General features: G+C 47.6%; 1 protein-coding gene across 1 annotated transcript in view; it reads left to right on the top strand.

Moving 5' to 3' along the window:
* The window catches only part of DNAAF9 (dynein axonemal assembly factor 9), an 81,754-nt gene that overhangs the window by 40,940 nt on the left and 15,081 nt on the right, over positions 1-25,733 (top strand). Inside the window, exons 15-32 of the mRNA XM_083571031.1 lie at positions 148-192; positions 2,260-2,305; positions 3,500-3,611; positions 4,960-5,030; positions 6,468-6,518; positions 7,436-7,523; positions 9,520-9,623; positions 11,601-11,747; positions 13,336-13,424; positions 14,971-15,069; positions 16,804-16,921; positions 17,254-17,342; positions 18,540-18,698; positions 20,334-20,459; positions 20,831-20,868; positions 21,366-21,501; positions 22,097-22,183; positions 24,583-24,689. Coding sequence (XP_083427157.1) covers positions 148-192; positions 2,260-2,305; positions 3,500-3,611; positions 4,960-5,030; positions 6,468-6,518; positions 7,436-7,523; positions 9,520-9,623; positions 11,601-11,747; positions 13,336-13,424; positions 14,971-15,069; positions 16,804-16,921; positions 17,254-17,342; positions 18,540-18,698; positions 20,334-20,459; positions 20,831-20,868; positions 21,366-21,501; positions 22,097-22,183; positions 24,583-24,689 — 1,712 coding nt within the window. The remainder of the gene's footprint in view (positions 1-147; positions 193-2,259; positions 2,306-3,499; positions 3,612-4,959; positions 5,031-6,467; positions 6,519-7,435; positions 7,524-9,519; positions 9,624-11,600; positions 11,748-13,335; positions 13,425-14,970; positions 15,070-16,803; positions 16,922-17,253; positions 17,343-18,539; positions 18,699-20,333; positions 20,460-20,830; positions 20,869-21,365; positions 21,502-22,096; positions 22,184-24,582; positions 24,690-25,733) is intronic.

The raw sequence follows: 25,733 nt of genomic DNA, 5'->3' as shown, positions 1-25,733 counted from the left end.
GGTGACCTTAGGAGGGCAGTTTCACAAGCCTGGCAGTGTGTAAAATGTGGTTTGCCCTTCAAGCTGCACCAATGTCACTCGTTTGAGTATAAGCCTTTGTAAAAAAAATTGATATTCTCTTGATTTCCCCGCTTTTCTCCTTTACAGCACCAGAATAAATTTTCAGATTCAAGCTGTGAACAACCATGGAAGGTCAGTTCCTTTATGCTTCACTTTCAGAAGGCTGCGTGTCTTTTTGAACCGACAGCTTAATAAAGAACAGAGTTTGCCTTTAGCCCAACCAAGCGAAGCAGAACAAATAAAGCGCTCGGTGCCGTGGTACCTGTGGTTGCCAGATGAATAGCATGGGTATTCTTCAAACCACTTAGTCATCTTGAAATAAAAAAATGGAAGCTTGCATAGAAATATCCTTGCTTCATGGCTTCAGTCTTGACTGAATGTTCACACCTTGAGATCATAATATTATAGTGGTTTAAATATGCCGTCTACAATTTCTGGAGGACTTGGGGTGGGTCACAGTGTAACATGAATGGCTTAATTCATTCATTCATATCTTGGTTGAGTATCTTGCACACGTCTGCAGCGCCTTTGATTTCCCCCCATAAGCTGCAGTTAATTCAGGAAGTTCCTAATTAGCCATGGTTTCCCATTTCACCTGCTTTGAAGCAAGCCAGCTTGTTAAACCAAAAATTAAACGGGTTCAATATCCTGTTTTGTTCTGTAGATGATAACCGTTGCTTCCCAGTTCTGGTGAAGCAGGAAACACGTTAATTGGAGGCTTTCTTAATTGATTTGCAGCATGTCTGAAGGGAGAAGCAAAGCGTCTCTGCGCTCGAACAAAATGTCCCTACATTCCTTGGCTTAATCATGGTCTGAACTGGGCAAATATGTATTTACCTGCAGCATTTCATCTTCAGCATTAAAATGTTTGTAAAAAATATATGGGGGAAAACGGCAAAAAACAACTTCTTTTATTTATTTTTATTTCATAAAATATACCATATTTTTCCGTCTATAGGACGCACCCGACCATAGGATGCACCTTGCTTTAGAGGGGGAGAACAAGAAAAAAAAATTCTCCCCCTCTCTGCTCAGCCCCCCTTCAGCAAAGCGGCAGGAGAAACGGAGCCCCTTCCATTTCTCCTCCCGCTTGGCTGAAGGGGCGCTGTGCAGCTCTCCCTCTCTGCTGAAGCCAGGAGAGTCTTGTTCTCCCGGCTTCAGCAAAAGGAACCTGAAGCCTCCAGAACACGACGGGAACTCGTACTGCACTCTGAAGGCTTCAGGCGGCTATCCCTGAAGCCTGGAGAGCGAGAGGGGTCGGTGCGCACCGCGAAGCCTCCGGAGTGCAGAGGGAGCACTCCCTCTGCGCTTCGGAGGCTTCGTGTTGCTATCGCTGAAGCCAAGGAGCCTGCATTCGCTCCATAGGACGCACACACATTTCCCCTTAATTTTTGGAGGGGAAAAAGTGTGTCCTATAGAGCGAAAAATACGGTATATACTGCTTGATTGTAAAAGCAAACAAACCTCAAAACAATTTACATTACGTTTGTTAATATGGAGTTGAGCAGCATAATATTAAATTGTCTTAAAGGGCTCCATAAACAGCAAAAAGGTGAGCAGTGATTGAGCCAGATGGGCCTTCCTTGGGTCATGTAAGATTTTGAACTCTGTGCTTGATGACTTACTGCTGGAGTCTCTAGGGCCAGTTCTGACTGCATATGATGCTACCCAGATGTCTCTGGGAGCACACTCAGCAGATACAGTTCCTTCTGCTACTTCTTCTTCATAATGTCCAGAGGGGTCTACAAACGGTGGCTCTTTTTTAAGCTCCTGCAATCATGAAATCGCTCCCAAGGAGCAGCAGTACTTATAGATGGACAGAGGCTGGCTATGAATCCATTCTCTGAATGCATTTTTAAAAATGTTCCTCATTTGCCGGCAACTCCTGCAGCCAACAGCGCCAAACGTCTTGCTCTGCTTTCCTTTGGGCCACGTCAGCGAGGCTGAAAGAGAGGGGGCTCTTGTTGTCTGAGCCGCTCAGGACCTCCATCCACACTGCCCAGGCTCGTGCTCCAGATTGGTCACTTTGGTGCTGCTAATGCAGTGGTTTTGCTTCACCTCAGCAGGCACACTCCATTGCCCTTCAAGACAGACGGATACCAGCAACAAAAAATTGCCTTGTTGGTTTTCTCAATTTTTGCTGGTAGGGCAGTTTCAAGCTGCAACGGAAGTTTTCTAACAGTGTGTTTACCCTTCCAGAATTATTCCGCTGGATAATGAAGACAGCCTCTACTTAGTAAAAACAGTGAGTCGAATTTAAAGTTTGCTGCTTCCTAGATGTTCATGTCCTTTTACTAAAACGTCTTGAGAGGTATTGGCAAGTTCAGGAAGGCTCAGGAGATCCTCCGGCCTCCTGCCTGAGACACATTGTGCACAGGGGCTTATAGCTGGCAGAGGTGCAGAGGAGGTGCTATGTACCCCAAGGAGCCTCAAGGCTGGGAGCCAAAGGCAGCCCTCCAGGCTTCTCTCTCTGTCCCTCGGGACTCCCCCCCAAGCCACATCCTTCACTGGCCTCACTTCCACGCTAGTTCTTGCCTAGTGGGAATGTGTCTCTTAATACTTGCCTGCATGGAGGACATAGAGATAGGTGAGTCTGCAGAAGCCACATCTGGTCCCATGTCCTGTTCTCACGGTGGCCAATGGGAAGCCCAAGGCCTGAGTGCAAGAGCAGTCTCACCTCCTGGGCTTTCCAGCATCTGTTACTGCTTCTGACAGGTAGAATACAGTGGTACCTTGGGTTGCAGATGCTTCAGGTTACAGACTCCGCTAACCCAGAAATAGTACCTCAGGTTAAGAACTTTGCTTCAGGGTGAGAACAGAAATCGCGTGGCGGCGGGAGGCCCCATTAGCTAAAGTGGTGCTTCACTTCAGGTTAAGAACAGTTTCAGGTTAAGAACGGACCTCCGGAATGAATTAAGTTCTTAACCCGAGGTACCACTGTATAGCTATTCTGGCTAGTAGCTACTTAACCTCCATGAATTTGTCTAATTTTTTGGAGCTATCCAAGTTGGTCGCCTTCACTGCCTCCAGACTAGCCCACGGTACCAAGATAAAATTAACATTCATTGCTTAATAATAATAATAATAATAATTTATTATTTATACCCCACCCATGTGGCTGGGTTTCCCCAGCCACTCTGGGCGGCTTCCAACAGAATATTAAAATACAATAATCAGTTAAACATTAAAAGCTTTTCCCACTTATGCCTTTGGCCTCTCCACTGGCATTTGGCCCTCAGAAGGTTGTGTTTGGAAGGGAATCTGGCCCCCAGGCTGAAAAGGTTCCCTACCCAGTTGTTCCGTAGAATTCCTTTAGTCACAAAAAATGTGAACTCTATTTTAGCTGGGGACTGTGATGGATAAAAGTGGGAGTATTGACCTACGCTTTTTTTTTGCTCCTCCTCCTCCTCTCCCCACCTGCCTCCTTGGTTTGCTGCAGGTGTCCATGACAGTATATGACATTCCTGACTTGCTTGGCGGAAGGGGCTGCCTTGGGTCGGTGATCTTCTCAGAATCATTCCTGGCGTCACAAATTCTTGTGAAAGAAAAAGGTACTTTGTCGCCCAAGAAAACCTGCAGTGGGAAAAGCTCTTTCAAATGCAACGTCGAATTACGTTGCATGTGGAATGGCTTGGTTCACGTGTAACACCCAGCCAGCTTGGACACTGTGTGATCAAACTTTGGGTTTGCAGACTCCTCCTACCCCCTATTATTTTCCTCTTGTGTACTTGGATTGCCTCTCTTTCACAATAAACTACGGCTTGCTGTTACACCTATAGTTTGACCGTCCTGGTATAGAGGGCAAGCACAAACTATAGGTTGCCTGTTTGGGTGTAACAGCAACCTATAGTTTGCCAGAAGAGAGTGGACATGAGAGGGCAGATTAAGCAGAATGGGCGTCACATGACCCCCAAGGCTCTTCCATTCATTGGCTGATGGCTTAGCATTTCATGCAAATCAACCCAATGAATAAATCCTAAATTATTATCAAGCACACACTAGCAAATGGCTCAGCTTCACTGTGAGGTGTGCATATTATTTATCTGGGGAGGCATTTGCCTTCACAAGCCTGTCCACACCAAGCTAGTTTCTTGAACTTATCATGGCACAAAGCTAGAGCACGTGATAAATTATTTCACCTTTAGGAACCTTCCACTTACGGGTACATGGGCCAGGAGGGACATCTGGTAGACATCTGCCTTGCATGCAAAAAGCCCCAGTTCAGTCCCCAGCATCTCCAGGTATGACTGGGGAAGTCTCCTTGTTTGAAATCGTTCTGCAGTCATTGTACACCAGCCTTTCCCAGCCTGGCTCTCTCCAGATGTTTTGGACCATGAATCGGTCCCAGCCAGCATCACAAAACATCTGGAAAATGTCATGTTGGTGAAGGCTGGTCCATACAGTACTGAGCTCAATGGATTGTTGATCCAATCACATCCTATGCTCCCAGTGGACCTAAGATCTCCATCTTGGCAACCTCTCTGATTTGCAGAGTTCGCTGGAGGCAACATCTACAAACTGTCCCCTTCCTGTTACAGTCAAACTGTGGTTGTCAAATGTAATCCATTCTGGAAGACCGTTTGACTTCCAAAACATTCGACAACCAAGGCGCGGCTTCCGATTGGTTGCAAGAGCTTCCTGCACTCAAGCGGAAACTGCGTCAGATATTCAGGTTCCGAAAAACATTCGTAAACCGGAGCATTTACTTCCGGGTTTTCGGCGTTCGGGAGCCAAAACATTTGAAAGCGGAGCCGTTTGAGAATCGGGGTTTGACTGTACATGGCTCAGAAGATGAATCCCTCCAATGAAACAGCCCCATTGAGCCACAGGCATGCAGGATGTTAAATCTCCAGAAGCTCAGGAGCTACACTACTTATGCTTCTCTTTGCTTTCCTGCAGATGGCAGCATTAGCACAGAAACCAGCTACGTCATTCTCACTGCAGCTATCCCGAGATCTGTTTCTTGGCTGGTAGGTATGACTTCATTCCTTTAAAATCCCCCCCCCCCTTTTTTTTTCTTTTAGTGATATCATTGCGGAACTTTTTCTTACTAGTGTGCCGAAAGCAAGGAAAACTACTCTGCTGAGCTTGTTCCAAATGCAACTGTGAAATTGTGCTTGAAATGGACTCTGTACTTGGCGAGCTTACTCAGTGATACTGGGAGGTGGAAAGCTGATTAAATAGGACCGAGGACCGAATCGTGTTAACTTTTCATGTGTGCACATTCAGCCAAAGTGCTTTTGTCCAGTAGGAAATGAAAAGTAGAGGGGATTCCAAGATAGGAGGAGACTTTGGCGTGAAGTGTGAGAATCACACAAATGAAGAGACACTCTGTGGTGTGGCACATAGAGAGATGGACTAGGACAGGCATAGGCAAACTCGGCCCTCCAGATGTTTTGGGACTACAGTTCCCATCATCCCTGACCACTGGTCCTGTTAGCTAGGGATCATGGGAGTTGTAGTCCCAAAACAACTAGAGGGCTGAGTTTGCCTCTGCCTGGACTATGACCCAGGAGAGACTCAGCCTTGAGAATCACAAGGTAACAACACTTTGGAGGTCCCGTGCCTCAAGGAGGTTAGATTGCTTTCAACTAGGGCCAGGGCCTTTTCAGCTCTGGCCCCGACGTGGTGGAACACTCTGTCACAAGAGACTAGGGCCCTGCGGGACTTGACATCTTTCCACAGGGCCTGCAAGACCGAGCTGTTCCGCCTGGCCTTTGGTTTGGACTCGGTCTGACCCAAACTCTTATGTTGCCCTCCCCTTATGGTCTTGATTTATTGGCTACTTTAAAATGAGGCTGCATTTTAAATTGCATTTTAACCTGTATTTTAAATTGGTTCCCCCCCTTTCCCCCCTATTATGTTTTTACTGTGATTTTATTGGTGTTAGCTGCCCTGAGCCTGGCTCTGGCCGGGGAGGGCGGGGTATAAATAAAATTTACTATTATTATTATTATTATTATTATTATTATTATTATTATTATTAAGGTTACCTTTGCCCAGTCACTGTCTTTCAGCTTAAGCCCGACACCCGAGTAAAACTGTCATATGGCACTGTGGCTGAAGACCATTTTATGCTTGCTCCATAAAACTGGGACCATGGATGATTGCCATAGTTGAGCCCATGAAGTCCAAAGGGATAGCTCAGTCGATGGAGCAATCAGCTGTTGATCTCAAGGTTATGGGTTCGAGCCCCACGTTGGGTGAAAGATTCCTGCACGGCAGGCGGTTGGACTAGATGACTCTCGTGGTCCCTTCCAGCTCTACAGTTCTGTCGTTCTAAGTTGCGCACCTCGAAACAGTTCAGGCGGCACAAGCTGCAAGAGATCCACTGCAGCTACATTACAGGATTTCCAGTTGGCGAAGGAAACGCACTGAGCTGAAGCAATTGTTGGCTTTGTTTATAGGTTGAAGATAACGAAGTGAAACTGTCAGAGAAGGCCCAGCAAATCCTGAAGGTTTGTAATGCAACTTGGCCGGCTGATGAAGCCTGAGGTCATGTCAGTGTGTGAGTGTGTCTGGGTCTAACACTTTGCTGGCGGAGGTTCCCAAGAATATTAAGCTTTGTGTTATATTGTCCATTTCTGTCTAGTGCTTGTCCTCTTCCTCCCCAGCACTTGTTTTGCAGATTTAGCTATTTAGATGTGGTTTGCATGCACAATAGGAAGGCTAAAAGCAACTTTACTGAGCCCGCCCTCGAAAGAAATGAGGCTAAGGAGCCATCGAGGGCGCAGTCCTCTGCCATGCATCCAGTTTAGATGAGGGGGCATTCAGTCCACTATTATGCACACACAGTCCTGCTTGATGGAGACGGAAGACAGCCCTGGCTTCAGGATGTCCCCTCTGTCTAAAACTCGACACTCCTCCCTCCAGGTGACCCACACCTCCTAAGGGGAGGCCTTGCAATCATTCTGAGAACAACTGGGGCAGGGATAGGGAATCTGTGGTCTTGCAGATCTTGCCCATCCAACGTGGCTGAGGGTAATGGAAGACCAAGAGAAGCCCAAGGGCCACTGGTCGCCCATTCCTCCTGTCGGGTACAGTCAGAAAAGACAAGAGGTTTTGCCATTGGTTCAATGATGGCTCATAGATCAGTGGTAGAGCATGTGCTTTCCGTAGCGATTTGAAAGATCACATAGCAACTGAGAAAACAACTCCTTTGTGCCCGAGACTCTGGAGAACCTCCTCCAGTCAGACAATGATGAACAGGAAGGACAAATTGTCCGAGTTGGTACCAGGTGCCTTCCAATGTTCCTAAGGGGTGTTGTGGATCAACGTTCAGCTGATAGGGAGAGAGTATCTTTCAAATATAATTGGTCCGGTTCAGAGACTCCGTTGCTATTGTTTGATCCTTAAAAACTCTCCACCTTTACAGGAAGAAGAAACTTTCCTGGGAACCTTTCTGACGGGAGGCGACGGAGCCTATATTGCTTCCAGCAATTCCCTGTGTAGACCAGAGGAAGGTAAGTGACCTGCCCTGATGGGACATTCGAATGAACAGGCAGCGAAAGGAGAGGCACACACACACACACACACATTCACCTTGGGTTTCTCCAGTTCCCTGCTTTTTGATTCTCCCTCCGTTTCGGAAAGTCTGCCATTTTGTTGACACCTGTGAATCTGAATCTCAAGTGAAATGTAGCGTTCAAGATTCAAAGGACCTCACGTCTAGCCCTGTGCCTGGACAGCCCCTTCCTTGTTGAACAGCAAGCCTCTTTTAAAAAACAGAGAGCTTCAGGCACAGCTTTTGACGTGGCAGGAGGTAATAAAATGCCATCAGTTATTGACACATCTGAAATAATTCTTAGGTCCTAGTCCTCATCCTCAGCTAGTGCTTTGTCTTTATTCTTTCCTGTTAGAACAATTGTTTTATTGTGAAATGGAATCCTCTCAAATAAACCCCCTTGTTGTGCTGCTAGTTGTATCTTGTCATCTCCCCGTTTCAGTATGAAACTGCTCTGAGGTTCAAGCTCCACATCCAGCGTTGCCGCTCGTGGCGACATTTCCTTGGGGGTGCAAATCAGCCCCATGGATCAGCAGAGCCGCTCTGTCCCTTAACCGTAAAGACCTCCCTGAGTCCCCTTTCAGCTTGAGTCAGTCCCAGATGCCTGTCTAGATACGCCATTCTGGTGCTCTAACTTGGATTTACACACACACACACACACACACACACACACACACAAATACACACATGGTGTACCACCTGAGCCTCTCTGACAAGGCCTTTGCACTAAGATGTTCACTTTAGGAAATCTCCTTTAGACCTCTTTATCCATAAGGCTTTTTGGATAACCCAGCACCGCGTGGGCTGCAAGGTTTTAACTTGCCATGTTTGGTTTAAGCGACAAAGTGAAACTGCAAATGTGCTTTTGCCCCCAAAGGGCAGCATTTGCTCCTAAAATATTACTTCCTTAAAAGTAAATACTGACTCTGGTAAGTTCCAGGATCTGGTGGATTTAATCATTGGAGTGAATTTTTATGCGTCGTTCACATTTTTAAAGAAAAGAAGTGGGAAGAGAGTGAAAAATTAATTTGTGACTGTGACTCTACTTTCTAATGGGAGAATGAGAAGTGCAGAAGAAGGAGGGTGCATTTTGCATAGTTGCATTTCCCAATCTCTGTCTCGGATTCAGCTTCTGTGGCGTCACTTTATAGGAATGAGTTTTCCTAAAGGAATTTCGCTACACTTCACTGTCCTTAAAAGACAGCGTACAGACTATATATGAGCGATGCATCTGAAACACAAAAGTAGTTTGCTTATTTAAAGCGAGTCTAATGTGGATGTGTCCAAAGGCAGCATCCGGGCCTGCTCTCGTTGGGACGTTTGCCTCTTCCCCTCATGTTCAGTTCAGCCTAAAAGTGGGCAGTACCGTGCATGATCCTCGAGTTCATAATAATAATAATAATAATTTATTTATTTATATCCCGCCCATCTGGTTGGGTTTCCCCAGCCACTCTGGGCGGCTTCCAAAAAAATATTAAAATACAATAGTCTATTAAACATTAAAAGCTTCCCTAAACAGGGCTGCTTTCAGATGTCTTCTAAATGTCAGGTAGTTGTTTATCTCTTTGACATCTGATAGGAGGGCATTCCACAGGGCGGGCGCCACCACCGAGAAGGCCCTCTGCCTGGTTCCCTGTAACTTGGCTTCTTGCAATGAGGGAACCGCCAGAAGGCCCTTGGAGCTGGACCTCAGTGTCCCAGCTGAATGATGGGGGTGGAGACGCTCCTTCAGGTACACTGGACCAAGGCCGTTTAGGGCTTTAAAGGTCAGCACCAACATTTTGAATTGTGCTCAGAAACTTACTGGGAGCCAGTGTAGGTCTTTCAAGACCGGTGTTATGTGGTCTTGGCAAAAAGATCTGCCTGGCTCCTTATACAGAGGGATTTTAAGCCGATGCATGAAGCACCTCATGTATTCTTCTCCTCCCCACCCCCACCCCTGCTTCCCTTTGCAGGTAAGCTCTATTTCTTCTCAGAGGGCCTTCTGTTCTGCCACCCGCACTACGGAAGCATCACCGTTTCCAAGGCTCACATGACAGCCATCAGGTTCTACGATGGGGTGAGTGCTGGTCCAGTCCAAGCTCTGTTCTTGCTGCAACCGCTCCGTGCAGGCGGAAAAACTTTCTCCAGACTCGTGCAATGCAGGAGTCCAGAATTCTACAGGGCAGAAATACGCCCCCCCCCCAAGCTTGGGAATAATAAGGACCAGAAGTTGGCCAGACTCTCCTCTGTCTCAGTTCACTGAGGGCAGGTGTAAGAAGAAAAACAGCCTTGAAAACTGGGGAGATGTGGGGATGAATTGCAATAAAATGGGGAGCGGGGTAGTGGTGAGTGTTGCTGTCCCACAACATCAGGTGGCGCCAGGAGGGCTGCCTGTTGTAATAATAATAATAATAATAATAATAATAATAATAATAATAATAATAATAAATTATTTATACCCCGCCAGAGCCGGGCTCAGGGTAGCTAACATCAGTAAAATTAGAGTACAGTGGTACCTTGGGTTACATACGCTTCAGGTTACATACGCTTCAGGTTACAGACTCTGCTAACCCAGAAATAGTGCTTCAGGTTAAGAACTTTGCTTCAGGATGAGAACAGAAATCGTGCTCCGGCGGCGTGGCAGCAGCAGGAGGCCCCATTGGCTAAAGTGGTGCTTCAGGTTAAGAACAGTTTCAGTTTAAGAACGGACCTCCAGAATGAATTAAGTACTTAACCCGAGGTACCACTGTAAAAACATAAGAGGAAAAACCCCCAATTTAAAATACAGGTTAAAATGCAGTTTAAAATGCAGACTCATGTAGAAAGAGGACTGGCACGGCAGTGGAATCAGCAGGGATCGTGTGCTCTTTTATCCCTGCACCCAACAGCTCAAGCAGGGAACTTTTAGACGTGCTCAAAGTCTCTGTGTGTGTTTTCTTCTGCCTTGAGTCTTCGATTACATCACCACTCCACAATCTGCAAAAGCATTTGGTGGAAGCGTGGCTTATTATACGTGAAGAACAATGCATAATGGAGGGGTTAAACTTGAAAAGCTCCAGATTCAAAGGCTATGAACGCACATGCCCCTTTGAATCCTTTCTCCCCCTGCCTGCCTGCCCCTTTGTAGCGTTGCAAGCTGTGTGGGCCCTGAGCTTCCTTCTATTGTTTGGCTTCAAGACACCCAACTCCTATAAACCTCTGGCTATTTATGGGGCCTGGGCTATCGCTTCTGAACGGCTGCCAGGTATTCTGCGTGGAGCAAAAAACTCCAAAAGGGAATTTGCATTGTTTCACTGACCTGGCAAGGCATGAGGCTGGAGAGCTAAAAATAACACAAATGAGATGAGAGGTGGCGATAGTTGGGAACTGTAGCCTAGCAATAATGCAGATATACAGGAAGAGATAAGCATTTTAATCTCTAAATGAATCAGCGCCCTGGCGGCATATTCTATAAGCTGCCTCCCTTTACGCTGACCATTTCTCTTGATAGCCATCCGGGAAAAGGGGGGTGTTTCAGAATCGGCAGTGCCATATTTGAAGTGTTTGCACATTGCTGCTGTGTTCCAAAAACCGACTTCCAGAGGGAACCTCCAGGATGCTAAAAACAGTTTCAGAGAACCTGCTTGCAAAAGCAATCATAAGCTCCCGGTCGGTTTCACTTTGGTTCAGCGTATGTTGGTTTTTCTTCTTGACCAGCTTCAGACGTAGGTAAAGGTAAAATGGGCTGGTGGCAACTAAATGGGAGGCTTACCTCCCCATGCATCTCCCCCATCAGGGAGCTAATCCAGGATCAGGCCATTCAATCTTTCATGGAATCAAATGCTGTACTGCGACGTCCCTTTTAAACAGAGGTAGATAGTAGTGTTGCATTCTTGTACAAACGGCTCTTTCTAACCAACTGTTTTCAAACCTTGGAAGTATGTGCAAAAGAATGTCCATGATGTCAGGTTTTTATGCATGACGGACGTCCTTCGTGGTGGGCACGGGCTCTTGGACAGCCAGTTTCCCACCCACCTCCTTTCAGAAGTGGTTCTCTCCATGTCCTGTTCCCTAGGACTCCACGAGTGTTGTTGCTGCTCTCCTTATTGACTACAAGAGCTCCCTGCTTGCTCACCTGCCGGTCCAGCTCCACACTCCAGGCAACTCTCTGATGATCGTGCTTTTCCCAAAGTCAAAGCTTTATAAAGCTTTCTACTCACAGGTGACATGAACAAGAGATCGGTCTAGAAGTTTAAAAATGCCCTTGCGGTTGCTTTCCCCAGGTCAGGAAGGCTCGGGGGGAGGGATGAAGCCATCGGAACCTCTGCCCCTTCCTGCCTCTCAGCCGGGCGCTGATCCGAGCAGGTGTTTCCATGTACACCCCCTTTCTCCCAAGTAACCTCACAGAGAGCTAGCCATGGATTTTGGCAGCTGCGGCTCTGAAGTTCTTTCCTGGCTTTCCACCTGCTCTGCTCCTGTGGCCCTGTGGGTGATGGGAGTGGTCCGAGAGGCAGCCAGGAATATGGGCAGTTGGCATGGGGACTTCCAGTTTTAGGGTTGGCATATCCAGATGCACTAGCTTGAGGGTAACCAACGTGGTGCTCTCTCTCGAGATGTTGCTGGATTCCATCTTCCATCAGCGAGCAGCCAAAGATGATGGAAGTTGTTGTGTCTGACACCATCTGATAGGCTACCACTGCAATTCCTCTTCAGCGTCACAATGAAAATGCATCTTCTCCTCTGTGCAGACCTCAAGTTTGAGGTCTGGGCAGGGCTGAACCCTGGGACTTGGCTTGGTCGAAATGCCTCTGGTTTACTCTGACACAAGCGAGCGATGAACCTCCTTTGCCACTGCTGTTCACCTTCTCTGTCGTTGACTGTCTTTTGAAGTCACACAAGATGCTGTGTTCACCAATGGTCTGAACATGCAAGTAATAATTTGCACACGTGAAAGGGTCATTGCAAGTCAGACATCACTGAGAGTGTGTTCACATTGTCTTCAGAGCAATGGCTTTTCAGTGGAGGCACAAATCATAAAATTGTTGAGCGGTAAACTGTGTGGTGAGAGAGTAGTGTTTGTGTGGTTTTTTGTGTATGTGTGTGTTGTGTGTGTGAGAGAGAGAATCTGCCTTTGGCTCTATGGAGAAGAGGCAATGTCTTGTATTAATAGAGTTTTGTTAAACAAAACGCATGGCAAATACAGAATAAAAACGGGTAGTGAGTCAATTGAAGTAAAATCAGATTTTAAAATATCTTGGGAGTTACTAATCCACCAAAGCCCAAAATCCAAAGGGAAGTTGGTTAATATAGTACAGATCGTGCCAATTGTTTGTAGGGGGAGGGTGACCCACCCCCAAAAAAGCATATCTTGATGAGGATGAGCCATGCTGACACATTAACCTTCTTCTCCAGAGTAATGATTTACCTGCTGTTGATTACTGGTAGAGGAAAAGCAAAGCATAATCTCATTAATGCCGACATGAAAAATAGCTCATTTTCCTCCTTATTAAATAAACCATTTAAAGCTCTGCAGCTCTGTTCAGTTTCCATCTCTTAGTGTCAGCATTTATTACCACGGATGACAGCAGGCTCCAGTTGTTCTGGGAAGCCCAGTTCGGTTTTTAAATGCCTTCTGCAGAGAGGATTCCTAATTACAGATGTTCATAACTAGTAGTACCCCAGGAATCCTCTTGGGTTAGCCATCAGTGGCGGTTTACCTTCCCAAATAAATACCACCTCATAACTCCGCTGCAGCTATTAAATGCAGCATTAAACTGTGTAATTTGAATGTTTTGTGTTCTTCCTTGTAGGTTTGCTCTGCCTGGCAACAGCGGGGGAATTCGGGAGTAACCTTGAAGATGACCCAGGATGGCTGCCTGCCTGTAGAACAGGAGAAATTGTGAGCAGATGGCTCTTCCCCTCTCTGTAGAATGGCATGGAACAGGGGGGAGCCGCAAGAAAACAGGGCAGGGTGGAGTGCTCCTGTCCCAGGAGGCTTGCCTGCCAGCCATGCCCTTTTCTAGAATGTTCCATTCCATCCCATCTCCCCGTTCAGCTTTTCCATTTTTCACCAGTCAGCCAGCATTCAGTGAGCACATTTAGCCCCTGTTGAGCTCAGCCACCGCTTGTCCCCGCCCCCAAGGATTTTACATTCATCTGCAAACCTTAGGGTTTCCTCCTGTCCCTGCTCATTCCTCCCCCTTGTGTGCAAGTGGTGCTGTTTTGGCAAGATAAGGATCCATACTAGAGAGCACATTCACTCATAATGTATCTGTAGAAGGTTCTGTGTGCTGTGGAGTCCCTCCATGTGTGTTTCACGCTGACGCAAACTAAATATCGAGCCATTTTCTGGTTTGCTTGGTGTGTGCAGTTGCTTATTCCTCTCCCGTCCCCTGATCCATTGCATTTATTCTCTTGTGGAGTTAGCATTACCAGCTTATATTAGTGGAGGTCCCTCTGGCCCTCTGGTCAGGACCTGCGAGAAAGTCTCCCTGCAGCCTAAGGTGAGTTGCAAGAATGCCAAAGCCATTTTCCTTTTTGCGTGGGTTTCTTTTTAAACAGCAGCACAGATGCAGAGAGAGAGAAAGACAGGTAACAGTGCAATGGAGGAGAGTCACTCAATAGTTTAATAGGAGCCCATTTATAGGTTAATCTTCTCTAACCTGCCCCTGCCCCAATTCCCTCTTCCCTGTTAAAAGCTCTTAAAATTTCAGTGCTCTGCTGCTCTTTGCCATTCAGTCACCCTAAAAAGAAGGGGGGGGGGACGAGTGTGTGCATGAAGAAATCTGAAGTTTGCCATTAAAATGTGTGTCCTGGCTCCAAAAAGTTTGAAGGCTGACTGTCCTGATCCACACTGATGCAGTCATAATGCATTCGCAGCAGATTTATTCTGTGCCGTCCACATGGGAGGTACGGTGGAGAAAATTACAGGCTTTCAGAAGGAAGTTCCTAGGCTGATTGGAAACATAGCAGTATTTCCACTCCTAAAGTTCTGCGTGGACAAGCAGTGTTGAGGGGGAGTTGCATCTATCCACCCAGTGCCATCGCGAGCACAAATCACCTTGCATGTAGAATGCAAAGGGTACCTGGAGGTGTTCTCGGTCGCAGCCTGGCCTGAGTGGTCGCTCCAGCAGAGCCACAGCTGTCTTTTGGCAAGAGGGAGGGAAGAAGTGAATAGGAGAACACTCTAGGAGGGAGAGAGACTGAAGAGAGAGTGATTATATTACCTGGGCACGATGCAGGAGCAAAGGTCTCTTGTACAAAGTTGCATTGAATGAGTGGCGTATTTCACTCCCCTGCCAGACCATTGCCTTGGCCTCATGTTGAAAGGTGAGTTTGAGGTGTGGCGGTTTAGCTTTGCAGCAATGCATGTTGACTAGAAGGAAACGGAGACAGCATTTTCCTACGGCCAGATCCTTAGTTCTAAATGTGTGTCCTTGTTCCAGACATACCAGCATGCAGAAGCTTTTCACCGTCTTGTCCTGTCCCCCTGGAGAAAGATGGAGCCAGCTGAGAATATCGGTCAGCCTCCCAGATCTGGACAGGTGAGATTTCTCAAAAGTAGCCTTTGCATGGCGCGTTCCCGCCTCCCCCCGGTGGAAATAAAGACACATGACACAAATATTTAGGTTAATGGGCAAAAAAAGGCCACAACTTTATTGGTTACAGGAATGAGCGGTATTGGCTTAGGCATTGGTCCTAGTCAACTATCTGGCTTCAGCCCGTCTGCTTGAAGACCGGGAAGGGTTAACCACCAGTAGGGGGAGTCCTGCTGATGCACATCAACTAGGAGCTCCCCCGGGTCACCGCTAGGGGGCGTGCCTTAGGCCCTCACCTCCATAGGCTTCGGACAGGGCCACGCCCCCGGAATCCTTTACTGGACTACTCTTCGATATTCGGGGGAGCTGAGGCGGCAAAAGAGGGAGATCTCCGGCCGCACCAGTGTGATATCATGCAAGCCACGCCCGCTAGGCCAGCTGATTGGCTGGCCAGGGGATGACTGTGCCGGGGATCCCCTCAATCGTGCGGAGGCTGAGAGCCAGCCCCCGCGCACATGAAGCCCGTAACTCCACCACCTCTCGAGTTCGGAAGTGGTTTTGTGCTGACCAAAGGACAAGTTACCCCATGGAACCCCAGTTGTTTGTCAGCTGGGCACATGTCTCTCAACTCTGGGTGGGAATCGGGTCTTGTTATGGAGCAAGTTCTTAAGCCACAAATTGGCTGGTTTTGAAATTACAGTGGTGCCTCGCAAGACGAAATTAATTCGTTCCGCAAGTTTTTTCTTCTTGCGAGTTTTTCGTCTTGCGAAGCATGGTTTCCCATAGGAATGCATTGAAAATCAATTAATGCGTTCCTATGGAGACCGCCTTCAGACCAGGTCCGGGGACAGTCTGTCCCTGGACCTCTTCTGAAGGCTGGCGGGGGGAGAAGGACTTTTCTCCCCACCGCCAGCCTTCAGAACAGCCTTCTGAAGGCTGGTGGTGGGAAGAAAAGTCCTTCTCCCGCCGCCAGCCTTCAGAAGAGTTCCCGCAGGGCTGCCTAGGCTGCGGATAGGGGCAGCAGGCTGCTATCCGCAGCTTGGAGAGCCCTGCGGGGAACTCCTGCAGGGCTCCCCAAGCTGCGGAAGTCTGCCCGGCGTGAGGGGCGCTCTGAAGCAGAGCGCCCCTCGCGCGGGTCAGCAGGCTGCTATCCGCAGCCTAGGCAGCCCTGCGGGAACTCTTCTGAAGGCTGGCGGGGGAGAAGGGCTTTTCTTCCCACCGCCAGCCTTCAGAACAGCCTTCTGAATGTTGGCGGTGGGGAGGAAAACCTTCCTCCCACCACAAGCCTTCAGGACAGGTCCGGGAACAGAGGAGAAGGCGCGCTGCGCTTCCCCGCTGTCCCCGGAGATTTCCCTATGGGCTTTCGTCTTGCGAAGCAAGCCCATAGGGAAATTCGTCTTGCGAAGCCGCTAAAAATCGGAAAACCCTTTCGTCTTGCGGGTTTTTCGTTTAGCGAGGCATTCGTCTTGCGGGGCACCACTGTAATGGGGGAATGTGCTTCGAGAAACCCAAGATAACAGGTGGAGTGTGTGGAGGAAGGGAGGCTGGTACGCATAAGCACACGGCTTATACTTGGTCCAAAAAACTAAGGTTTATTGGACCGAGATGATTCCATATAAACTGGGCCTTTGCTGGATTCTGAGCATCTTTGTGGGCTCAGTGGCAGCCATGCAGGCCTCCAGGGGTTCCTCCTGAAAAGTATGGCCACGAACAACTCTGCGCTGTCTTCTTCCTCCAAAGATTTCTACAGCACTTTACGGTCAGCAGCATAAGCCGTGAGCCAGTGATGAGAGCCCATTTGCCAACGTTGCTGCAGCAGTCCAAAGCGCTTCCTGACAACGAGGCAGAGAATGATAAGGTAAGGCAGCTAATCGGAGACTTGCGACATTTCTTAAAGGTCCTCTGTTTGCATTACAGTGTTTTTATTTCATTTTCGTGCATTTTCCTCCAGTGTAACCCATCTTGGCAACCTGATTGCAAGGGGTTTTACGTACTTGTCTGCCATTTTTTAAAAAAACTTATTTTCAAATTTGGCTTTCCTGCCCTTAAAATAGCCTCTTGTCTTGCAAACATAACGTACGCACATGATTACTTCGTCCTGCCCACAGACCCCTTTTTAGCCCCTTTAAAAACTAGCAGCGCAGTCAGTAATTATGGCAGTGATTTAACTAGTTTTTCTCCTGCTTTGAGGTGGTGATCACCATCTTAACCGGCCTCCCAGGATGTCGTTCGAGTGATCTCTGTTCTTTCCTGGTCACTTTTAACAAAGAATATGGAAGGTTAGTTGTGATTTACTTCGTTGCTTTTCTCCTCCTCCTCCTCTTTTTAAAAAATAGTGGTGGCTGATGGGAAAGGATGTCCTGCTAAAGCTGTTTGTAGGAGAGCAATTAGTGGTCAGAACCTTCTCCAAGTATGACCTCTCTGCCTTGGAGCCTGGTTCTACTGAGGTCCTCGAATGGTCTATCCCAGTCTTTGCCAACCTGAAGCTGCCCAGATGTTACGACTAGCTCCCATCAGCCCCATGGCTCCAGGCAGGGGTCTTTCCCTGTCCTCCCAGGAGATGCTTGGGATGGATCCTGTGGGAACTGAGCTGCGGCCTTTTACTGAGGGCGACTCCCAGGGTGGTTTTTCCCCCACTACCACCCGTCCTGAATTAGACAGAGCAGAGGTGGGTGGGAAGTATTATTACTTATCACCACGTATTCTCTAAAGGCATTTGTTTTACCACCTCCTATGTTAAGTCTTGGGACGCAGGTGGCTCTGTGGGTTAAACCACAGAGCCTAGGACTTGCCGATCAGAAGGTTGGCAGTTCGAATCCCCACGACGGGGTGAGCTCCCGTTGTTCAGTCCCAGCTCCTGCCAACCTAGCAGTTTGAAAGCACATCAAAGTGCAAGTAGATAAATAGGTACCGCTCCGGTGGGAAAGTAAAGGGCGCTTCTGTGCGCTGCTCTGGTTCGCCAGAAGCAGCTTAGTCATGCTGGCCACATGGCCCGGAAGCTGTACGCCGGCTCCCTCAGCCAGTAAAGCGAGATGAGTGCCGCAGCCCGAGTCGGCCACGACTGGACCTAATGGTCAGGGGTCCCTTTACCCTTTACCTTATGTTAAGTCTCAAGGCGGTGTATAACACTATTAAATTGCAGGAAGAAAGGGCAGGTGAAAAAAACTAGGGCAAAATAAGTTAAAATGTGCTGATGATAACATACAGTGGTACCTCAGGTTACGAACGTAATTCGATCTGGAGGTTCGTTCTTAACCCAAAACCGTTTCGATTTCTGCACGATTTCCGTTCTCATTCTGGGGCAAAGTTCGCAACCTGAGGTACTACTTCCGGGTTAGCGGAGTTTGTAGCCTGAAATGTTTGTAACCCGAAGCATTTGTAACCTGAGGTACCACTGTACTAATGATATGTGGTGATGCATACGGAGTTGACAATGAAGCAGGCAGCATTGTTCTGACTTCGTTACGCTCTTTTAGGTGGCTTGTTTATCGCCAGACCATGGACAGCCCTGAATGTTTCAGCGCAGCTCATTTCCAACGGTTCCTGGCAAGCGTCCTTGAACCCCAGCACAGCCGAAGTGCCCGTCTCTCGGCTTACAGTAGGAAGAAAGTGAGGCTGCTGGTGGTTCTGCAAGGGTAAGAGACTGCTTTTTAGATCTGCGCGAGCTTTTAGCAACCTGCCATCTTCATATTGCCGCGTTTGACCTCCGATCTGTAAAGTGGGAGGCGGGTTGAGGTAGAATGGGATCTTCTGGTAGATCTCTGGATGATGTGCAGTAGATTGATAACAGTTTATGGCTCCCAGCAACTGAAATGCATCTCTCCCACCCCACACAAATCAGGGTTGCTGAAAAATGAATGCTTGGAGCGGGGAACCAGGAGTGGATTTTTTCTGTGAAAGATCCTGATCACAGATACCTTGACTCTGAGACATCCCTCTTATTTAATTCTTAGTGTACGTCCGCCCAGCTGAGATACTCTTTAGGACCAGGCTCCAGCTGGTGGATCTTGCTTACCCCTGAAGCCTGCTTACCCCTGCAGAATGGTAGCAATACTCGAACAAACTATTCATGAGTATAGCCAACATCTTTTAGGCAAAGGACACCTACACCCACACAAAAAGAGAGGCACTTGATGGTCTTTCCTCCTTGATATAAAGGGATGCTTTTAGAGTGTTCAGAAGCCTTTTGCTTTGGTACATAGCTACATGTTCCAGAAAAATCCAAAATAACACACATGAACGCAGGTGAACGCACACACTTTATCCAAGCATAAGTTTGGAGCGAGAGAGACTGTTTTTGTAACTTTTAAATAGCCCCAAGATAGCAAGTAGAAAGGCCTTCGTTGTCTTCCTTCCTGCCTAAAATCTCCCACGCAGCACATTTTATAGGACTGGGTGGCAGGAGCAGCCTTAGCAAGCATTGTTTTGGTCTTGATTCAAAGCATCATGAAATCGCTCTCCAAGGGAAGTGCTGCTGAGCTGAGGGGAGTTATGGACCCAACACGGAAGCCCTTTAAAATAATGCACCAAGGCATTTCTATTAAGAAATGTCGGAAGTGAGGTCAAGTATACTTTGCCCGCCAGCGCAAAACAAGGGATGGCAAGAAGCCTTTGAAAAAGCTGTTTGCAGCAGATCAGATCGTCACCTTTGGCATTTTGAGAAAGAGATGAACACAATGGAAACCAGGGTTGGGGGGGGGGGACACAAACCAACTGGTGCACGACCTCTTGTCCTTTTTCATTGCTGTCTCTCTTTGCCTGCATCTCCTCTCTTTGCCTGCATCTCAAGAATGATGCTCTTAAGACCCCTGTTGGCTGGAGTCAAGGGTCTCTCTAATCCACAGTCCTGCTCTCTGCCAGCTGCCTAAGGCGGTGACAAATGTCCCTGCTGTGTGTTCCCTGCTGCGCACCTGATGTTCAGATGTGTATGGCAGTCACCCCCCAGCAGAACCAGGTACCCTCTAAATGCTCTGCACTACGACTCCCATCACCTCCTAACCTGCGCAGCTGGAGGTTCCTCTTTGATACGCTGCAGGGGGTGTCTTTTTGTGAATGACTGTGGGAAGGGAGAGATGCCCTTGTGCAAATCACAAGAGAAGAGCCATTTTACCTCCCTGCCCCGGGACTTGGATAAGAAGTGCTTTCTCAGAATCGAAGCTCATTGCGCCATTCACGTATACCCACAGTCTCTTTCCACCTAGGCTGGCAGCAACCATAGTCCGTGTGCTTCCCCGTTGCGTCACAACCCTTTGCTTTCATTCCATCTGCAGATACACAGACGTGATTGACGTTGTGCAGGCCCTCCAGACTCACCCAGACCCTGACGTGAAGGCTGCTTTCGTCATTGGAGCCATCAGTACTTGCGTCGAGCCGCTGAGTTGCTACATGGAACACAGGTATACCCCTTTGCAAGCCCCTGCATGTATGGCACGGACATTTCTTCCCCCATGTACCTGCACGTTGTCATGCCAGCTGCCTTAGAAGCCACAGATTTCTGTAGCCAGGGAAGCCGCACCTTTCGAGCTTTCCTAGATGAGATCAGAAAGGTCGCAGCATGTCTTATCCAGAGAAATGTCTTGGCTGAAAGGGTCTTCTCTGGGAAGTGATCTTGCCTGAGCACTGTGATCAGTTGAGATAGATAACCTTATGCTTGAGGAACCAGTGATCTTCCTGAGGGTGTGGTAGCTGCAGGGGGCTTTGAAGACTAGCAGATGACATCTGCCTGTATCCCTAATGCTCTTAACACTAATGCATTTGTATTTTACAGGCTTCTTTTCCCCAAGTTCCTGGACCAGTGCTCACAAGGTAAATACTCTATGCAAAAGTAAGGTGCACATTTCCTTTCAGGAATGAAGCCGTAAGCCTTTAAGGTGTCCTGTGGAGACTGCTGCCGTATGGGATGGTGTTGGCCAGCCGTATATCTGGCTAGCGGATGGCAAGAATTAGGATGCAACAGGAGACCAGGCACTGAAAACTTAGTAGGAAACAGCAATGCAGAGAGCCACTCACAGAAGTGTCTAGTAGCTCAAGAAAAGCTTTAAAAAGTGGGTCCTGATGGACGAGAGGGTGGCAGCCTGACAGACAGACTCTGCTGTCAAGCGAGTAGGAGAGCTGGATTGCTGTGTGACAGCAGTTTCAGGGAGGAGCGTTGAGCTGACCTTTAAATACCCACAACAGAGTCTTGTCCTTTTCCTGAACGCCTTGGCTTACCACCTTTATGCTTTGGTCTCCCAAGAGCACACAGTGGCTGGTGAAGACATTTGACAGCTGACCCCGTTTGCTTTCTCCTCCCCCCCCCCCAGGTTTGGTGAGCAACGTGGTCTTCACAAGCCATACAGCCGAGCAGAGACACCCACTCCTTGTTCAGCTCCAGAACCTCATCCGAGCTGCGAACCCCACCGTTTCGTTCATCCTGGCAGAAAACGGGGTCGTGACCAGGTAAGCCTGGATGTTTCCACCTGCCCTCTGCGGCACGTGGGCCTCTCATCCCGGAAGAGGAGAGAAACGCCAGCCCTTTTTGGGGGCTTTGCACAGGAATGAAGCAGATGTGAGAACTCTCAGTTGCCTGGGCTGCCGTTTTGCAGCCGAGACACCTCTGCTGCTGGCGGCAAGCTGGCATTTCCATATCCTCCTCCGTTGCTGCTCTCCAACCAGATGTTCCCAGACTATGACTCACTGAGAGTTTTAAATCCTTGTTTACATTACATTAATAGGGCCGCAAGCTACACTCAAGCTCCTTTTCGGAGGGTTGTGGGAAAACGGGTTTGAAATGCTTTGGATCTTGAAGAAGAAAATGGTTCTTAGGGGTTTGAAGACAATGTTTTGTTGTCTCCAGGATCAGGAAGACTAGAAGCCAAAAAGCACCTGCTGTTACATTAAAATGGCAAGCCAGAAAAGAACCTCCAGGTTGATCTGACTCACCTGGTGGGTAGAAGGCAGGTTTAAATCCTGACGGTTGCCTCTGCTTCTGGGCAAGTGCACTTTAAAGGTGATTGTTTTTCTGTAAATGAAACCTCACTCTCTCTCCTGCTAGGAATGAAGACATCGAACTAATCCTATCTGAAAACAGTTTCTCGGCTCCGCAAATGCTGACGACTCGCTACTTAACATACCCTGGCTGGCAAGTATCTCCTTTTGGTAAAAACGTTTCAAGCGCAATATCCTTTAATAAACATGAGCATTATAAAGCACTACTAGATTTATTTCCCCCTCCATGTAATCTGCCCAAATAAATCACTTCGATAATGAAATGCTGCAATTAGTTTCTTAGAGAAATCCATTCAGTTGTCTTGTTGCTCTCCTTCTCCATTTTCTAATTAAAAGATGGCTGTCCGAACTGGAGAGCACTGTAGAAATTTCACCAGACAGGGACGGAATCTCTGAAAGGTCTCCTAGTCCATCTCTTTTCAGTGTTGCCAGTGTGGTTTTTGCTGTTTGGGCAACAAAAGGGAGTTGAACACTTGGAAACCAGTTTGCAGTTGGGAGGCAGTCATGAGCTAAGAGGGAAATAAGAGGGTTTTTTGTGGGGTGTTCCTTACAAATGCATTGCAAGAAGCCAAATATCTTGGACATCATATCGCTTATTTCCCCCTCTTGATCTCCTGTTTGAATGCAGCGCCTTGTGTTTAAATACCTCTAACACTCAAATTCACCTAGAATCAGAGTCAGAAGCGACCCTGAGGGTCATCGAGTCCTTTGCAGGAATCTTGGCTAAAGTGTCCATGGCAGATGGCTATCCAACATCTGCCTAGAAACCTCCAAGGAAGGAGAGTCCACAATGTCTCAAGGGAGTCCACATACAGTGGTACCTCGGGTTACAGACGCTTCAGGTTACAGACGCTTCAGGTTACAGATTCCGCTAACCCAGAAATAGTACTTCGGGTTAAGAACTTTGCTTCAGGATGAGAACAGAAATCGTGTGGCGGCAGCAGCAGGGGGCCCCATTAGCTAAAGTGGTGCTTCAGGTTAAGAACAGTTTCAGTTTAAGAACAGTTACAGATAGGTAGCCGTGTTGGTCTGCCATAGTCAAAACAAAAAAAAAAAAAATTTCTTTCCAGTAGCACCTTAAAGACCAACTAAGTTAGTTCTTGGTATGAGCTTTCGTGTGCATGCACACTTCGTGTGCATGCACACTTCCAGTGTATCTGACGAAGTGTGCATGCACACGAAAGCTCATACCAAGAACTAACTTAGTTGGTCTTTAAGGTGCTACTGGAAAGAAAAATTTTTTTTTGTTTTAGTTTAAGAACAGACATCCGGAACAAATTAAGTTCTTAACCAGAGGTACCACTGTACAGGCATCACTTGTATGTTGAAATGAGAGGAAAGATGCACCTACTTATGCTCTTCACATTTGAACACTTTGCCGTTCCAGTGTTAGGTTTTAAACCTCACTCCATGAACATACGTGAACATTAGGGCTGGTGGTTCCCCACCCTTCCTTTAACTGAAAACGCCAAAGATCTAATCCAGGACTTTCCATGCGCAGGTCATGTGCTCTTCCATGAAACTTTGACCCTCCCTCCAGCACATACAGTGGAACCTCTACTTACGGACGTAATCCGTTCCGGAGGTCTGGCCGTTGGTCAAAACGGGATGCTAGAAGAGGCGTCTTGTGCGCATGCACATTCGGCGGTGGCACGCTTCTGCGCATGCGCAGATGGCGGCAGCTGCTTCTGCATATGCGCAGGTGGCAGAAGCCACTTCTGCACAGAAGCCACTTCTGCACATGTACGAATTGTGGCAAACCCGGTGTTTACTTCTGGGTTTGCCGCGGACACAACTTGGAACATCCGCAAGACGAGGCGTATGTAAGTCAAGGTTCCACTGTACATTCATGCTTTTGCTGGAGAAAGCAAGCAATCTAAGGAGCATGCATTGCTCTGTCATCCCGGACTAGCTGTGGCGCTTTGAATCATAGGTTCGTAGCGTTGGAAGGGATCACGAGGGTCTCCAACCCCCTGCAATGCAGGGGTCTTTTGCCCAACATGGGGCTCAAACCCACGGCTCTGAGATCCGGAGTCTCACGCTCTGCTGACTGAGCCACCTCAGGACTGAGCCCTAACCACAGCCGGGTTGGCCCCCTTCTTCTGTCTTGAACACAATATTCTTTCTAAAGCCACTAAAAATGTTTGTGATTCTCAAACTTCAAGGAAGTCAAAATCCTGAATGATGTTACTATTTTGAATCCTGCTCCTCATCTAAGTTCTGGAGAGGGACATGTGTGTGTGTTTTCCCTTCCCTATAATCCTTCCTGTAACACCCCAGGCTTCTACCTCCCCTTGACCTGCTCTCTTGCTATTTTCTGTCTTTGCACCCTTTGCCATCGCTACTGCTGCATAGTAAAAGGAGTCTGTGGATGCCTGTTAAGAACCAGCAAAAGAGGTCTGCTTCATGACCTGATCCTCATCTGACAGCGGGTTGCAAGAGCTTTGGGACAGGACCAAATTTGGAAAATTTGACACACTGACATGATTCCTTTCTTCTTCTCCTCCTCCTCCTCCTCCTCCTCCTCTTCAGGTACGAGGGCAAATTCTGTGCAGGTTCCACCTTTCCCCCGATGGTTCAGATCTGTGTGTGGTTTAACCGTCCTTTGGAGAAAACACGATTTGTGGCCAAGTGTAAAGGTAAGAAGCAATTGAATGCAGAGATTAATTTTAGTGTGGCGTTTTCTCCCTGAAATTGCTAGCAAATGACATTTGTGGCCAGAATCTCTCCCTCCCCCCCCCCAACTTTACAGTTGACTTTACGTGTCATGAAATTTAATGGCTATTTTTTATTACCTTACTTTTAATGACCCAGGTGTTGTCTTGAGTGCAAAAATATATTGACCCAGCTGAGGGTCCTGTGCACCTTGATTTGGGGAAAGGGTCCTCTTTGCTTCCTCACCACCTGCTGCCAAGTGTCCTGGGCTGTCCTTGCCCCGTGCCACCCCACCAGCGCCCAGCATAGCCAGCAAAAACTTCACATCCTTGCATCTGTTCATCGTTTCCACAAGCAGAAGCCTGAAAATCTGCAACCGCAAACCTTCCTTCTGTGTCGTGTGCTCAAAACCAATTATGGATGTCAAGGAAAGGGATACCTTGATGTTTGGTTTTTGTTTTGCCCAAATTCAGTTTAGCACGCACATTTCTGCGATTAGGTACAAACATTTCCTGAGCATTTGAATTGCTCCCTTAACCATGAGGGCTAGAAACCCTTCTAAGCCAAAATTGAGATTTGAGGAAGCTTCAGTTTCCACACCACCAGGTCCCAGATTTTGGCATGAAATCTCAAGCCCAGTAGTTTGTATGTATTACAACACACATCCTTGTATCATTTTATATACCAGAATCTCTGCCTAGGAATAACATGTATTAAATCTCTGCTTTGCTTGTGTTACCTTGCTCACGTATCTGATCCTAGAAGACGCTTGCTTAAAAAGGGGATTGTTTTAAAAAAGCAAAACCTTCTTGTTTCCTGAATGTTTAATGCAGGCTTTGCCAATGTTTCCGCTGACCTGATAGTAATTGCACTCCAAAACATCTAGAGAGCAGTATATGGTTAAGGACTGCCTTTTTTCTTTTTTTAAAAAAATGTTTAATCATTTTTTCAATACAAACATCAACCGCAAAAGACACATACAACAAAAACCACAATAACAATAACAACATAATTTGACAATTCAGATT

This window comes from Podarcis filfolensis, assembly GCF_964270895.1.
Source record: "Podarcis filfolensis genome assembly, chromosome: 9".
NCBI classification, from domain to species: Eukaryota; Metazoa; Chordata; class Lepidosauria; order Squamata; family Lacertidae; genus Podarcis; species Podarcis filfolensis.
This window is presented reverse-complemented; position numbering and strand designations above follow the sequence as displayed.